This window comes from Penaeus japonicus, unplaced genomic scaffold, assembly GCF_977035675.1.
Source record: "Penaeus japonicus unplaced genomic scaffold, GWHDUDI00000001_assembly GWHDUDI00000024, whole genome shotgun sequence".
Lineage (NCBI taxonomy): Eukaryota > Metazoa > Arthropoda > Malacostraca > Decapoda > Penaeidae > Penaeus > Penaeus japonicus.
In genome coordinates this window covers 2,189,283-2,205,557 of record NW_028234426.1, presented here as the reverse complement: position 1 = coordinate 2,205,557, position 16,275 = coordinate 2,189,283, and the positions used below count along the sequence as shown (strand labels likewise).

Sequence of the window (16,275 nt, the reverse complement as noted above, 5' to 3'; positions counted from 1 at the left end):
TGGGGGTTCCAAGGTGTTTTTTTTTTTTTTTTTTTTTTTTTTTTGGGGGGGGGGGGGGGGGGGGGGGGGGGGGGGGTTGGGGGATGTTTGTGTTTGGGTGTGTGTCTGTTTGGGTGGGTGTGTTGTGTTGTTTGGGTGGGTGTGTTGTGTTGTTTGGGTGGGTGTGTTGTGTTGTTTGGGTGGGTGTGTTGTGTTGTTTGGGTGGGTGTGTTGTGTTGTTTGGGTGGGTGTGTTGTGTTGTTTGGGTGGGTGTGTTGTGTTGTTTGGGTGGGTGTGTTGTGTTGTTTGGGTGGGTGTGTTGTGTTGTGTGGGTGTGTGTGGTGTGGTTGGGTGTGTTGTGTTTTTTGTGTGGGTTGTTGTGTTGTTTGGGGGTGTGTGTTGTGTTGTTTGGGTGGGGTGTTGTGTGTTTGGTGGTGTTGGTGTTGGGTGGGTTGTGTGTTGTTTGTGTGGGTGTGTTGTGTTGTTTGTGTGGTGTGGTTTGTTTGTTGTTTGGTGGTGTGTGGTGTTGTTGGGGGTTGTTTGTGTTGTTTGGGTGGTGTGTTGTGTTGTTGTGTGGGTGTGTGTGTGTTTGGTGGTGTGTTGTGTTGTTGGTGGGTGTGTGTTTGTTTGGGTGGGTGTTTTGGTGTGTGGTGTGTTGTGTGTTGGGGTGGTTGTTGGGTGTTGTTTGTTGGGTGTGTGGGTGGTTGTGTTGTGTTGTGTGGGTGTTTGTGGGTGGTGTGTGTTGTGGTGTGTTGTTGTGTTTTTGTTGGGTGTGTTGTGTTGTTGGGTGTGTGTGTGTTGTTGGGAGGGTGTGTGTTTGGGTGGGTTGTGTTGTTGGGTGGTGTGTGGTGTGTTGGTGTGGTGTGTTGTTGGGTGTGTTGTGTGTTGGGTGTGTGTGTTCTTGGGTGTGTGTTTGTTCTTGGGTGTGTGTTTGTTCTTGGGTGTGTGTTTGTTCTTGGGTGTGTGTTTGTTCTTGGGTGTGTGTTTGTTCTTGGGTGTGTGTTTGTTCTTGGGTGTGTGTTCTTGGATGTGTGTTTGTTCTTGGGTGTGTGTTTGTTCTTGGGTGTGTGTTTGTTCTTGGGTGTGTGTTTGTTCTTGGGTGTGTGTTTGTTCTTGGGTGTGTGTTTGTTCTTGGGTGTGTGTTGTGTTGTTTGGGTGTGTGTGTGTTGTCTGGGTGTGTGTGTGTTGTCTGGGTGTGTGTGTGTTGTTTGGGTGTGTGTGTGTTGTCTGGGTGTGTGTGTTGTTTGTGTGTGGTTGTTTGGTGTGTTTGTGTTGGGGTGTGTGTGTTTGTTCTTGGGTGTGTGTGTTTGTTCTTGGGTGTGTGTTTGTTCTTGGGTGTGTGTTTGTTCTTGGGTGTGTGTTTGTTCTTGGGTGTGTGTTTGTTCTTGGGTGTGTGTTTGTTCTTGGGTGTGTGTTTGTTCTTGGGTGTGTGTTTGTTCTTGGGTGTGTGTTCGTGGTTGTGTGTGTGTTCTTGGTTGTGGGTGTGTGTGTGTGCGTGGGTGTGTGTGTTTGTGTGTGTGTGTTGTCTGGGTGTGTGTGTGTTGTCTGGGTGTGTGTGTGTTGTATGGGTGTGTGTGTGGTTTGGGTGTGTGTGTGTTGTCTGTGTGTGTGTGTGTTGTATGGGTGTGTGTGTGTTGTATGGGTGTGTGTGTGGTTTGGGTGTGTGTGTGTGTGTTGTTTGGGTGTGTGTGTGTGTGTTGTTTGGGTGTGTGTGTTGTCTGGGTGTGTGTGTGTTGTCTGGGTGTGTGTGTGTTGTATGGGTGTGTGTGTGTGGTTTGGGTGTGTGTGTGTTGTCTGGGTGTGTGTGTGTTGTTTGGGTGTGTGTGTGTTGTCTGGGTGTGTGTGTGTTGTATGGGTGTGTGTGTGGTTTGGGTGTGTGTGTGTTGTGTGGGTGTGTGTGTGTGGTGTGTGGGTGTGTGTGTGTGGGGTGTGTGTGTGTGTGTGTTGTGTGGGTGTGTGTGTGTGGTGTGGGTGTGTGTGTGTTGTGTGGGTGTGTGTGTGTTGTCTGGGTGTGTGTGTGTTGTTTGGTCGTGTGTGTTGTTTGGGTGGGTGTGTTGTTTGGGTGTGTGTGTTTGGGTGTGTGTGTTGTCTGGGTGTGTGTGTGTTGTTTGGGTGTGTGTGTGTGGTTTGGGTGTGTGTGTGTTGTCTGGGTGTGTGTGTGTTGTTTGGTCGTGTGTGTTGTTTGGTCGTGTGTGTTGTTTGGGTGGGTGTGTTGTTTGGGTGTGTGTGTTTGGGTGTGTGTGTTGTCTGGGTGTGTGTGTGTTGTCTGGGTGTGTGTGTGTTGTGTGGGTGTGTGTGTGTTGTGTGGGTGTGTGTGTGTTGTGTGGGTGTGTGTGTGTTGTGTGGGTGTGTGTGTGTTGTTTGGGTGTGTGTGTGTTGTCTGGGTGTGTGTGTGTTGTTTGGGTGTGTGTGTGTTGTTTGGGTGTGTGTGTGTTGTTTGGGTGTGTGTGTGTTGTCTGGGTGTGTGTGTGTTGTATGGGTGTGTGTGTGTTGTTTGGGTGTGTGTGTGTTGTCTGGGTGTGTGTGTGTTGTTTGGGTTTGGGTGTGTTGTTTTGGTTTGGGTGTGTGTGTTGTTTTGGTTTGGGTGTGTGTGTTGTTTGGGTGTGTGTGTGTTGTTTGTGTGTGTGTGTTGTTTGTGTGTGTGTGTGTTGTTTGGGTATGTGTGTGTTGTTTGGGTGTGTGTGTGTTGTTTGGGTGTGTGTGTTGTTTGGGTGTGTGTGTTGTTTGGGTGTGTGTGTTGTTTGGGTGTGTGTGTTGTTTGGGTGTGCGTGTGTTGTTTGGATGTGTGTGTGTTGTTTGGATGTGTGTGTGTTGTGTTTGGTTGCGTGTGTGTTGTTTGTTTGCGTGTGTGTGTATGTTGTTTGTGTGTGTATGTTTGTGTGTTGTTTATTTATGTGTTTTGTTTGTTTGTGTGTGTATTGTTTGTGCCTTTGTTTTTGTGTGTGTTTGTTTGTTGTTTGTGTGTGTGTTTGTTTGTGTGTGTTGTTTGTTTGTGTGTGTGTGTTTTGTTTGTGTGTGTGTTGTTTGTGTGTGTGTTTGGTTGAGTGTGTGTGTATAGTTTTATGTGTGCGTATAGTTTTGTGTGTTTGTTATTGTGTGCGACGTGTCTGTCTTTCCTAATGATTAATAAAAAAAGTCGCAAAACTCCTGTTTGTTTCGACAATTCAGACACATTTCCTAAACCATCAATTTGTTTACCAATTTAACGTTTATCGGAATATGAATTGCTTACGTATATTACTAATGAACATCTGTCCTTATTAGATCTATTATAATTGAGTAAAGCCATTGTTCCGTTGACGATAATGGCGTTTGGAAACTGACATTAATTTTATTGATGACAAATTAGTGTTATTGGTATTATTTGCGCGTGTTGCTATCACCGGCCTCGTTGGTACGGTGTTGGTGTTTGGTAATGGTGGTGGTGATGATGGGGAGTGGTGTTTGGTAATGGTAATGGTGATGGTGGTGGTGGGGAGTGGTGTTTGGTAATGGTAATGGTGGTGATGATGGTGGGGAGTGGTGATGGTGGGGAGTGGTGGTGGTGATGGTGGGGAGTGGTGGTGGTGATGATGGGGAGTGGTGGTGGTGATGGTGGGGAGTGGTGGTGGTGATGGTGGGGAGTGGTGGTGGTGGGGAGGGGTGATGGTGGGGAGGGGTGATGGTGGGGAGGGGTGATGGTGGGGAGTGGTGGTGGTGATGAGGAGTGGTGGTTTTGATGGCGAATGGTGGTTGTGATGGTGGGGAGTGGTGGTGGGGAGTGGTGTTGGTGATGGTGGGGAGTGGTGTTGGTGATGGTGGGAGGGATGGTGGTGATGGTGGGAGGGATGGTGGTGGTGATGGTGGGAGGGATGGTGGTGATGGTGGGAGGGATGGTGGTGATGGTGGGAGGGATGGTGGTGATGGTGGGAGGGATGGTGGTGATGGTGGGAGGGATGGTGGTGATGGGTTGTGGTGATGGTGGGGGGGGTGGTGGTGATGGTGGGAGGGATGGTGGTGATAGGGGAGTGGTGGTGATGGTGATGGGGAGTGGTGGTGATGGTGATGAGGGAGTGGTGGTGATGGTGATGGGGAGTGGTGGTGATGGTGATGGGGGAGTGGTGGTGATGGTGGGGAGTGGTGGTGGTGATGGTGGGGAGTGGTGGTGGTGATGGTGGGGAGTGGTGGTGGTGATGGTGGGGAGTGGTGGTGGTGATGGTGGGGAGTGGTGGTGGTGATGGTGGGGAGTGGTGGTGGTGATGGTGGGGAGTGGTGGTGGTGATGGTGGGGAGTGGTGGTGGTGGTGAGTGGTGATGATGGTGAGTGGTGATGATGGTGAATGGGGATGGTGGTGAGTGGTGATGGTGGGGAGTGGTGGTGGTGATGATGGTGAGTGGTGATGATCGTGAGTGGTGATGATGGTGAGTGGTGATGGTGGGGAGTGGTGGTGATGGTGGTGAGTGGTGATGGTGGGGAGTGGTGGTGATGGTGGTGAGTGGTGATGGTGGGGAGTGGTGGTGATGGTGGTGAGTGGTGATGGTGGGGAGTGGTGGTGATGGTGGTGAGTGGTGATGGTGAGTGGTGGTGATGGTGGGGGGTGGTGGTGGGGGTGGTGGTGGTGGTGGGGGGTGGTGGTGATGGTGGTGAGTGGTGATGGTGGGGAGTGGTGGTGATGGTGGTGAGTGGTGATGGTGAGTGGTGGTGATGGTGGTGAGTGGTGATGGTGGTGAGTGGTGATGGTGGGGAATGGTGATGGTGGGGAGTGGTGGTGATGATGGAAGGGAGTGGTGGTGATGGTGGGAAGTGGTGGTGGGGAGTGGGGGTGGTGGTGGTGGTGGGGAGTGGTGGTGGTGGTGGGGAGTGGTGGTGGTGATGGTGGGGAGTGGTGGTGATGGTGGGGAGTGGTGGTGATGGTGGGGAGTGGTGGTGGTGATGGTGGGGAGTGGTGGTGATGGTGGGGAGTGGTGGTGATGGTGGGGAGTGGTGGTGGTGGTGGGGAGGGGTGGTGGTGGTGGTGGGGGTGGTGGTGGTGAGGGTGGGGAGTGGGTGGTGAGGTGGGGAGTGTGGTGGTGATGGTGGAGTGGTGGTTGTGGTGATGTTGGAGTGGTGGTGGTGATGGTGGGGAGTGGTGGTGGTGATGGGGGGGGGTGGTGGTGGTGGGGGGGGGTGGTGGTGGGGGGGGGTGGTGGTGGTGGTGGTGGGGGGTGGTGGTGGTGGTGGGGGGGGGTGGTGGTGGTGGTGGGGGGGGGTGGTGGTGATGGTGGGGAGTGGTGGTGATGGTGGGGAGTGGTGGTGATGGTGGGGAGTGGTGGTGATGGTGGGGGGTGGTGGTGGTGGGGGGGGTGGTGGTGGGGGTGTGGGTGTGGTGTGATGGTGGGTTGGTGGTTGTGGTGATGGTGGTGGTAGTGGGGTGATGGTGGGGTGGTGTGATGGTGGGAGGGATGGTGGTGATGGTGGGAGGGGTGGTGTGTGGTGGGGAGTGGTGGTGTGATGAGTGGGGAGTGTGGTGTGATGGTGGTTGGGTGGTGGTTGATGGTGCGGGAGTGGTGGTGGTGGGGGTGGGGCGTGGTGGTGGTATGGTGGGGAGTGTGGTGGGTGATGGGTGGGTATGTTGGTTGAGATGATGGTGAGTGGAGTGGTGGTGATGGTGGGGAGTGGTGGTGTGAAGGTGGGGAGTGTGTGGGATTTTTGATGGTGGGGGAGTAGGAGTGAGGGTGGTTATGGTGGGGAGTGGTGGTGATGTGATGTGCGGGAGTGTGTGTGGTGAAGAAGGGAAGTGGGTGGTGATGGTGGGGAGTGGTGGTGTGATGTGGGGATGGTTGTGGTGGTGTGGGGATTGTGGTGATGGAAAAGAGAGTGGTGGTGAGGAATATTGAGAAGAATGAATGGTGATGAGGTGAGGTTGGATGGTGATGAGCCATGATGATGAAGGGATATGGTGAGCCTAGATATGCTGGTGACTATAGTGAATGGTATAGATAAGGATGTAAGGGATGATGGCGAATAGTAAAGATAGTGGTGATGGTGCGGGAAGTGATGAATATAGCGAATGCGATGCTCATGATGGTGGTGATGACAGTGAAGGATGTGATGAGGATGGTTGTGGCAATACAGTGAAGGAGGGTGACTATGGTGATTCAGATGACAGACGATAGTGATGGTTGCTTTCCGAAATTGGTGATGAGGTGATGATTCTATAGTGATAGCAGTAATATCTTTGAAAATCGGCCTTTGGGCTAAATTTTGTCTCTATAGTCCATGCCAATTATATTACACCGTAAGTAAGGTACCAATTATTTTATACCATAAGTACCAATTACTAATAGCGAAGACGATGATAATCTTACAACTTAAAAAGAAAGAAAGAGAAAGAAAATAAAAACACAAAACACAATTTCAAAAAACAAAAAATACTCAAAACCCGCGCAGAACACACACCTTTTTTCTTTCTTTACATCATCATTTCCAGAAATAGAAATATATTCACATCATAACATACATAAAAAACTCAGATAACCAAACCTGCCAATAACCCACCTGTATTGCAGATGGCTCGAGAGCAGCAAGATCTGGGCAGGTGGCCTAGTGGTGGGCGAAGTGTGCAACGAGCCCTCCCACTGGTCCTCCATGAGCACCCTCCACCAGTGGCTCCTGAGCGAAGGTGTCCCGGGGATACATGGCATCGACACCCGCTCGCTCACCAAGAAGTAAGGCTTTTCGGGGCTGGCCCTTTGAACCTCCTGATTTGTGATCTGTTCTCTCTCATCTCTTCTCTCTTCTTCTCCTTCTCTCTTCTCTTCTTCTCTCTTCTTCTTCTCTCTTCTCTTCTTCTCTCTTCTTTCTTCTTTCTTTCTTCCTCGTTCTTCCCTCTTTGCTCTTTGTTCTTTGCTCTTTCCTCCTCTCTCTTCTGTCCTCCCTCCTCCTTCCTCCCTCCTCCCTCCTCCCTCCTCCCTCCTCCCTCCTCCCTCCTCCCTCCTCCCTCCTCCCTCCCTCCCTCTCTCTTCTCTCCTGTCTCCTCTTTCCTCCCTCCTCTCTCCTCTTTCCTCCATCCTCTCTCTCCTTCCTCTCTCTTCTTTCCTCTCTCCTCTCTCCTCCTTCCCTCCTCCCTCTGCCCTCCTCTCTCCTCTATCCTCCCTCCTCTCTCCTCTTTCCATTTTCCTCCTTCCTCTCTCTTTCCTCCCTCCTCTCTCTTCTCTCTCTTCTCTCTCTTCTCTCTTCTCTCTTCTCTCTCCTCTCTCCTCTCTCCTCTCTCCTCTCTCCTCCCTCCTCTCTCCTCCCTCCTCCCTCCTCCCTCCTCCCTCCTCCCTCCTCCCTCCCTCCTCCCTCCTCCCTCCTCTCCCCTCCCCTCTCTCCCCTCTCCTCTCTCCTCTCTCCTCTCTCCTCTCTCTCTCGCTCCTCTCTCTTCTCTCTCCTCTCTCTTCTCTCTCTTCTCTCTCCTCTCTCCTCCCTCCTCCCTCCACCCTCCACCCTCCTCTCCCCTCTCCTCTCTCCTCTCTCTCTCGCTCCTCTCTCTTTTCTCTCCTCTCTCTTCTCTCTCTTCTCTCTCTTCTCTCTCCTCTCTCCTCTCTCTCTCGCTCCTCTCTCTTTTCTCTCCTCTCTCTTCTCTCTCTTCTCTCTCTTCTCTCTCCTCTCTCCTCACTCCTCCCTCCTCCCTCCTCCCTCCTCCCTCCTCTCCCCTCCCCTCTCTCCCCTCTCCTCTCTCCTCTCTCCTCTCTCCTCTCTCTCTCGCTCCTCTCTCTTCTCTCTCCTCTCTCTTCTCTCTCTTCTCTCTCCTCTCTCCTCCCTCCTCCCTCCACCCTCCACCCTCCTCTCCTCTCTCCTCTCTCTTTTCTCTCCTCTCTCCTCTCTCTTTTCTCTCCTCTCTCCTCTCTCTTTTCTCTCCTCTCTCCTCTCTCTTTTCTCTCCTCTCTCCTCTCTCTTTTCTCTCCTCTCTCCTCTCTCTTTTCTCTCCTCTCTCCTCTCTCCTCTCTCCTCCTCCTCCCTCCTCCCTCCTCCCTCCTCCCTCCTCCCTCCTCCCTCCTCCCTCCACCCTCCTCCCTCCTCCCTCCTCCTCCCCTCTCTCCCCTCTCCCCTCTCCCCTCTCCCCTCTCCCCTCTCCCCTCTCCCCTCTCCCCTCTCCCCTCTCCCCTCTCCCCTCTCCCCTCTCCTCTCTCCCCTCTCCCCTCTCCCCTCTCCCCTCTCCCCTCTCCCCTCTCCCCTCTCCCCTCTCCCCTCTCTCCCCTCCCCTCTCTCCCCTCTCCCCTCTTCCCTCTCTCCTCTCCCCTCTCTCCCCTCTCCCCTCTCTCTCCCCTCTCCCCTCCCCCTCTCTCCTCCCTCCCCTCTCCTCTCTCTCCTCTCTCCTCTCCTTACTCTCTCCTTTCTCTCTCTCCACTCTTTCTCTCTCTCCTCTCTTCCTCTCTCCTCTCTCCTCTCTCTCCCCTCTCCTCTCTCCTCTCTCCTTTCCTTCCTCCTCTCTCCTCTCTCCTCCCTCTCTCCTCCTCTCCCTTCTCCCTCCCCCTCTCCCTCCTCCCTCCCCTCTCCTCCCTTCCCTCCCCCCTCCCTCCTCCCTCCTCCCTCCTCCTCTCCCTCCTCTCTCCTCCCTCCTCCCTCCCCTCTCTCCTCCCTCCTCTCTCCTCTCCCTCTCCTCCTCCATCCTCCTCCTCTCTCCCTCCTCCTCCTCTCTCCCCTCTCCTCCCTCCTCCTCCCTCCTCCTCTCTCCTCCCTCCTCCTCTCTCCTCCTTCCTCCTCCCTCCTCCTCTCTCCTCCCTCCTCTTCCCTCCTCCTCTCTCCTCTCTCCTCCCTCTCCCTCTCCCTCTCCTCCCTCCTCCCTCCTCCTCCCTCCCCTCTCCTCCCTCCCTCCCTCCCTCCCCATCCCTCCCTCCCCCTTCCCCCCCTCCTCCCTCCTTCCCTCCTTCCCTCCTTCCTTCCGTCCTCCTCCCTCCTTCCTCCTCCTCCCTCCTTCCTCCTCCTCCCTCCTCCCTCTTCCCTCTTCCCTCTTCCCTCTTCCCTCTTCCCTCTTCCCTCTTCCCTCCTCCCTCTTCTATTCTCTCTTCATCTTTTATTACAAAAAATAATATAGTTAAATCTAGTTTGTCGTAGATATAATCATCAACATGATCATAATTAATATCACCAGCATTATTGCTCCTTAGATAAACAGTGAAGGAAATGATAAAAATGGCTTTGGTAAAGTGACACGTATTTATTATGAACACCATTACTCTCTCTCTCCTTGTAGGATTCGTGAACATGGATCCTTGCTGGGGAAGATCGTGGTGGAAGGACAGGAAGATCCGACCTTCTCTGATCCTAACAAAGTCAATCTCGTGGATCGAGTTTCCATAAAGGTGAGTGTCGTCTACCTGGGTTATTCGCGCTGGGTATTTGGTATTTGGGCAATGGGTGGCGGTGTGTTTAGGGAAGGAGTGGAAGGTGTGTGGAGAGGGCAAGGGAAGGAGTGGAAGGTGTGTGGAGAGGGCAAGGGAAGGAGTGGAAGGTGTAGAGAGAGGGCAAGGGAAGGAGTGGAAGGTGTAGAGAGAGGGCAAGGGAAGGTATAGATTCCGCGTGATAGGAATCGTGCAAGGTCACCGCCTTACGTAATCCTGAGAAGGAATTATATCAAGGGACTTTGGTCACGATGCTGAGCTTACAGTACTTTATGAGACGTAATTATGATCAAAGTCGTCCCTTTTTTCCCCAAAGGACTCTTAATTAATTTACCACTGGTGCAATCACTGGTTTGTAGCACCGTAGTTAATTCCATTGCCTATTTACAGGAACCGCGCGTGTTTAATCCCGACGGCGATGTTCGAATCATGGCCGTCGACTGCGGTCTGAAATACAACCAAGTCCGCTGCCTGGTCAAACGTGGTGCTATGGTGACTCTCGTGCCGTGGAATCATATCCTGGACCCGTCGCAGTATGATGGCCTCTTCCTCAGCAACGGGCCAGGTATTTATTCGCCAGGAAGATACCGCAGTTTGCTTATTTGTGACTCGAAGGATCCGCCGGACGTGCACGAGCTGTGTATTGCCATCTCGTGTGTTCTTCTCGATAATAAGTTCTAAAATGAGGAAAATCAGGACACGTTGTAGCATTTTCCCTTCCAAACAGGTGACCCGCAGATGTGCAAACAGACTGTGGAACAACTGCGCTCCGTTCTGGCGTCCAGCACGAAGCCGGTGTTCGGCATCTGCCTCGGGCATCAGCTGCTCTCGGTCGCCGCAGGATGCTCCACCTACAAGATGAAGTGAGTTCTTGCGAGACGAGACGGGTGCGGCACAGCCTCGTCTCTTCCTCGTCTCCGCGTTTCTCACTACTCCTACTTATTTCCTCCGTAACTGTGCCTTATTCTTCGTCTTTCTCTTTCTCCTCCTCCTCCTCCTCCTCCTCCTCCTCCTCCTCCTCTTCCTCTTCCTCTTCCTCTTCCTCTTCCTCTTCCTCTTCCTCTTCCTCCTTCTTCTTTTCCTCCTCCTCCTCCTTTTCCTCCTCCTCCTCCTCCTCCATCTATTTCTACCATATCCCCTTCTCCTCCTTCCCTTCTTCTACCTCTTCCTCTTCCACTTCCTCTTCCACTTCCTCTTCCACTTCCTCTTTCTCCTCCTCCTCCTCCTCCTTCTTTTCCTCCTCCTCCTCCTTTTCCTCCTCCTCCTCCTCCTCCATCTATTTCTACCATATCCCCTTCTCCTCCTTCCCTTCTTCTACCTCTTCCTCTTCCACTTCCTCTTCCACTTCCTCTTCCACTTCCTCTTTCTCCTCCTCCTCCTCCTCCTTCTTTTCCTCCTCCTCCTCCTTTTCCTCCTCCTCCTCCTCCTCCATCTATTTCTACCATTTCCCCTCCTCCTCCCTATTCCTCTTCCTCTTCCTCCTCCTCTTCTTCCTCTTCCTCCTTCCTATTCCTCTTCCTCCTCCTCCTCCTCCTCCTCCTCCTCCTCCTTTTCCCTCCTCCTCCTCCTCCTTTTCCCTTCTCATCCTCCTCCTCCTCCTTTTCCCTCTTCCTCCTCCTCCTCCTCCTCCTCCTTTTCCCTCTTCCTCTTCCTCCTCCTCTTCTTCCTCTTCCTCCTTCCTCCTCCTTTTCCCTCCTCCTCCTCCTCCTCCTCCTCCTTTTCCCTCTTCCTCCTCCTCCTCCTCCTCCTCCTCCTCCTTTTCCCTCTTCCTCTTCCTCCTCCTCTTCTTCCTCTTCCTCCTTCCTCCTCCTTTTCCCTCCTCCTCCTTTTCCCTCCTCCTCCTTTTCCTCCTCCTCCTCCTCCTTTTCCCTCCTCCTCCTCCTCCTCCTCCTCCCGGTCTCCCCCCCTCCTCCTCCTCCTCCTCCTCCCTTTTCCCTCCTCCTCCTCCTCCTCCTCCTCCTCCTCCTCCTCCTCCTCCTCCTCCTCCTCCTCCTCCTCCTCCTCCTCCTCCCTCTCTTCCCTCTTCCTCCTCCTCCTCCTCCTCCTCCTCCTCCTCCTCCTCCTCCTCCTCCTCCTCCTCCTCCTCCTTTTCCCTCCTCTTCCTCCTCCTCCTCCTACTCCTCATTTTCCCTCCTCTTCCTCCTCCTCCTCCTCCTCCTCTTCCTCCTCCTCCTCCTCTCCTCCTCCTCCTCCTCCTCCTCCTCCTCCTCCTCCTCCTCCTTCTCCTCCTCCTCCTCCTTTTCCCTCCTCCTCCTTTTCCCTCCTCCTCCTTTTCCCTCTTCCTCCTCCTCCTCCTCCTCCTCCTCCTCCTCCTCCTCCTCCTCCTCCTCCTCCTCCTCCTCCTCCTCCTCCTCCTTCTCCTCCTACTCCTCCTTTTCCCTCTTCTTCCTCCTCCTCCTCCTCCTCCTCCTCCTCCTCCTCCTTTTCCCTCTTCCTCCTCCTCCTCCTCCTCCTCCTCCTCCTCCTACTCCTCTTTTTCCCTCTTCTTCCTCCTCCTCCTCCTCCTTCTCCTCCTCCTCCTCCTCCTCCTCCTCCTCCTCCTCCTTCTCCCTCCTCCTCTTCCTCCTCTTCCTCTTCCTCCTCCTACTCCTCCTCCCTCCTCCTCCCTCCTACTCCTCCTTCTCCCTCCTCCCTCCTTCTCCCTCCTTCTTCTCCCTCCTCCTCCTCCTCCTCCTCCCTCCTCCTCCTCCTCCTCCTCCCTCCTCCTTCTCCTTCTCCCTCCTCCTTCTCCTTCTCCTTCTCCCTCCTCCTTCTCCTTCTCCTTCTCCCTCCTCCTCCTCCTCCTCCTCCTCCTCCTTCCTACTCCTCCTCCTCCCTCCTCCTCCCTCCTCCTACTCCTCCTCCTCCCTCCTCCTCCCTCCTCCTCCCTCCTCCTTCTCCTTCTCCCTCCTCCTCCTCCCTCCTCCTCCCTCCTCCTCCTCCTCCTCCTCCTCCTCCTCCTCCTCCTCCTCCTCCTCCTCCTCCTCCTCCTCCTCCTCCTCCTCCTCTTTCTCCTCTTTCTCCTTCTCCTCCTTCTCCTCCTCTTCCTCTTCCTCTTCCTCTTCCTCTTCCTCCTTCTCCTCTTCCACCAAGTCCCCTCACCTCCTATTCCTCCATTCCCCCTCCTCTCCCCCCCCCTCTATATCCACCAGTCCCTATAGTGCCCCCAGTCCCCCAGTCCCCCAGCCCCCAGTCCCCCAGTCCCCCAGCCCCCAGTCCACCAGTCACCCAAACCCCCAGTCCCTCAACCCCCCAGTCCTCCCAGTCCCCCAACCCCCAGCCCCCAGCCCCCAGCCCCATATCTCCCATTCCCCCCCTCCCCCCCTCTTCCACCTCTCATTTAAACCATAAATGACTGTGCTGATAAGGAGATGAAAGATAACGATACCAAAGGTTGTTTGAATTCGGTTGACTAAAACAAAGGTATTCGTTGTTGCGCATTTTGAATGTTTTTTTTTTTATTATTAATCACTGTCAACTGTTTTCATGATAAAAATACTAAATTGAGATTACGACGGTCAGAAGTGCATGTGAAGTTTTACTTGTATGTTATTTGGAAATGGATTTCATTGGGATTAGATTTATGAGGAGTAAAAATACCAGTAAATATATTTATTATAAAAGCTTTTTTATTTTTTAATTAAATCTCAATTCAGATGTCGGTTTGGAATTAACAAATTGAATGATGGGTTTAATTAGATTTCGTGTATTTAAACAGCCGACTGAAAGTTAAAAGTTGTATTTTGTATATCTTATATAAAAAAAACAAGATGGTTTAATCCAGTATGGTTTGTATATATAATCTTGAAGAAAGTATATAAGCTGCGAATAACAATGTAACAGAACATTTTTCTAATAGGCCGATTCAAAAATCATCTTTAAAAAACATTCTGAGTGAAAGTTGTATATATTTTGATTTTATCTTGTTTCCCCTCCATTGAAAAAAACTCATTACCTTGTACTCTCTTAAAAAAAACTCATTACCTTGTCCTCTCTTAAAAAAAACTCATTACCTTGTCCTCTCTTAAAAAAAAACTCATTACCTTGTCCTCTCTTAAAAAAAAACTCATTACCTTGTCCTCTCTTAAAAAAAACAAAAAAACTCATTACCTTGTCCTCTCTCCAGCATATTTCACCATCAACCCACTTTTTTTTAATTCACAGATATGGAAACCGAGGCCACAACCAACCCTGCGTCCACGAGGGCACAGGGCGCTGCTTCATCACCTCTCAGAATCACGGGTTCGCTGTCGACGCCGCCTCTCTCCCGCCGGAATGGGCTCCTCTTTTCACCAACAAGAATGACAACTCTAACGAGGGCATTGTGCATCGGACTCTTCCCTTCTTCAGGTTTGGTGCTTCTTTGCGTCTTGGGGGATAGATGGGTCGAGGTTCTGTGGGTTTTTAGAGAGGGGACGTAGCATCTGAGTTATATCTTATAGGTTGAATTATATCTTATAGGTGTGGATAGTTTATATCATCATGGTATTTAATCTAATGGAATGATTGATACAGACACTTCATAGCGTAAGCAATTTGTAATACTTTTTAGTTACTGAATACTTCCTCCTCCTGTTCCTGTTCCCGTTCCCGTTCCCGTTCCTGTTCCTGTTCCTGTTCCTGTTCCTGTTCCTGTTCCTGTTCCTGTTCCTGTTCCTGTTCCTGTTCCTGTTCCTGTTCCTGTTCCTGTTCCTGTTCCTGTTCCTGTTCCTCCTCCATTTCCTCCTCCCTCCACCTCCACCTCCACCTCCACCTCCACCTCCACCTCCACCTCCACCTCCACCTCCACCTCCACCTCCACCTCCCCTTCTTCCTCCTCCTCATATGTTATTGAAACGAAATCTCAAAAGTCTCCACTCCCCGCAGCGTCCAGTTCCACCCAGAGCACTCGGCCGGGCCAGAGGACCTGGAATCTCTCTTCGACGTATTCCTCGACCTGGCGCGGCAGAGCGGAAGGGGCGTGACGAGGGAAAACTGGGACATGCCGAGTATCATCAACAGTCATCTGTCATACACGTGCGTTGTCCTTGTTTCTTTATTGAGTGAATGGGGGGCTTTTTTTAGGTCCTGCTATCTGGTAAATATATGAAAGAATAGTTGTTTTCTTTTATTATTGGTTGTTTTATTATTAGTTTGGGTGGTTCACTTATTGCATACGTTTTTTTTTTTATCATCTTGACAGGCCCATCCCAGACGTACCTCAAGCTGACGTTGGCCGAGTACCCAACAAGGTTCTTATCTTAGGTTCAGGAGGCCTTTCCATCGGTCAAGCTGGAGAATTTGATTACTCTGGTAAGCAGTGCTACAAACACAACAATCTGTAGAACGCTGAAGATTAAATTAATCCTGTATATTGTTACATTTGGGATTGTTGATCATGGTTAATTTTCAGGTTCGCAGGCAATCAAAGCAATGAAAGAGGAAGGCATTGAATCCGTTCTCATCAACCCAAACATCGCAACCGTCCAGACGAGCAAGGGTCTTGCTGACAAAGTGTACTTTTTACCCATAACTGCTTCGTATGTTGAGCAGGTAGGGATGACTTCAGAAAGTTGGTTTTTCTATTTTTTGTAGTAGAATTACATTTTTCTGTTGAGAATCTAGATCTAATTTTATGATTGGAAAAGAGAGAAAATCCTTTCTTTTCAATCAGGAGGTGATCAGGCAAATAGAGGAATTTATGCTAATGTTCTATGCTTAGGTAATCAAATCAGAGCGTCCCGATGGAGTGCTGCTGACCTTTGGAGGGCAGACTGCTCTAAATTGCGGCGTGGAACTCGAGCGAGCAGGCGTCTGGGCCAAGTATGGAGTGAGGGTCCTTGGAACTCCCGTGACGTCAATCGTGCAGAGTGAAGACAGGAAGATGTTTGCAGAGGTTGTTGCGTCAGTAGGGGAGCGAGTGGCTCCTTCAGCTGCTGTATATTCAGTAGAGGAGGTAAGAAATCTCTTAATGTCACTTCTTGTTCGGTGCGTTCGTCTTACATCCCAGAAAATATGATTACCGTGTAAATCCTTGACGTAACATACATATCCTGAATATAATACTTAGCGTAAAATACATATCCTGAATATAATACTTGGCGTAAAATACGTATCCTGAATATGATACTTCACGTAACATACATATCCTGAATATAATACTTCGCGTAACATACACATCCTGAATATAATACTTCGCGTAACATACACATCCTGAATATAATACTTCGCGTAACATACATATCCTGAATTGCAGGCCTTAGAAGCAGCTGAAAGGATTGGTTATCCCGTGTTAGCTCGAGCAGCCTACGCCCTTGGTGGCCTTGGGTCCGGCTTTGCTGACACACCCCAAGAGCTCGCGAAACTTGCAACATCGGCTTTTGCACATTCCAATCAGCTGATCATTGGTAAGGTCTACAAGTTCGGGCAGTCGTATTAAAGTGACTTGTTTTGTGGATGATAATAATTTTGAGTCTGAGTCGGTTGTCCCTAATTTAGGGTTTTGATGATACTTTTAACTTTGTTTTTGGTTGATGTGTATATACTATTACGATTTGATTGGCTGATTTTATACAGGGGAATGTTAATTGACTGACTGTAATATAGATATGGTCTCCAAATTTTTTATAAGTTATGGATAAATCTCAGATCTTAAAGCAACGACTGCTACTCTCCCTAATACAATCTTCTGTTTATATATATGTGTAATTTGATTAATGCATTTCTCTTTTTTAATAGACAAATCACTAAAGGGTTGGAAAGAAGTAGAATACGAAGTGGTGAGAGATGCCTTCGATAACTGCATCACGGTAAGTTTTACTGAAAAGACGTAATTTTTCTTTCGTTTGTTGTTATTCGTGGAATATACATTTCTATCTCATAAAATGGTCACTGGTTTTTATCAGAATAAATATATTGACCAATGGTTTGTTAGCAAATGTGATAATGATGTTTTTTTAGGTTTTGCAGATTTGAGGATAATTCTAATTCATAT

At 50.8% G+C, this 16,275-nt stretch overlaps 1 protein-coding gene across 11 annotated transcripts in view; it reads left to right on the top strand.

The window, feature by feature from the left end:
• Positions 1-16,275, top strand: part of r (carbamoyl-phosphate synthetase 2, aspartate transcarbamylase, and dihydroorotase rudimentary) — a 108,406-nt gene that overhangs the window by 27,230 nt on the left and 64,901 nt on the right. For all 11 annotated transcript variants that reach the window (XM_086550567.1, XM_086550565.1, XM_086550562.1 and 8 more), the window contains exons 4-14: positions 6,507-6,665; positions 9,176-9,284; positions 9,714-9,888; positions 10,051-10,186; positions 13,467-13,652; positions 14,169-14,318; positions 14,485-14,594; positions 14,695-14,834; positions 15,004-15,237; positions 15,538-15,688; positions 16,020-16,090. In XM_086550567.1, coding sequence (XP_086406693.1) covers positions 6,507-6,665; positions 9,176-9,284; positions 9,714-9,888; positions 10,051-10,186; positions 13,467-13,652; positions 14,169-14,318; positions 14,485-14,594; positions 14,695-14,834; positions 15,004-15,237; positions 15,538-15,688; positions 16,020-16,090 — 1,621 coding nt within the window. The remainder of the gene's footprint in view (positions 1-6,506; positions 6,666-9,175; positions 9,285-9,713; positions 9,889-10,050; positions 10,187-13,466; positions 13,653-14,168; positions 14,319-14,484; positions 14,595-14,694; positions 14,835-15,003; positions 15,238-15,537; positions 15,689-16,019; positions 16,091-16,275) is intronic.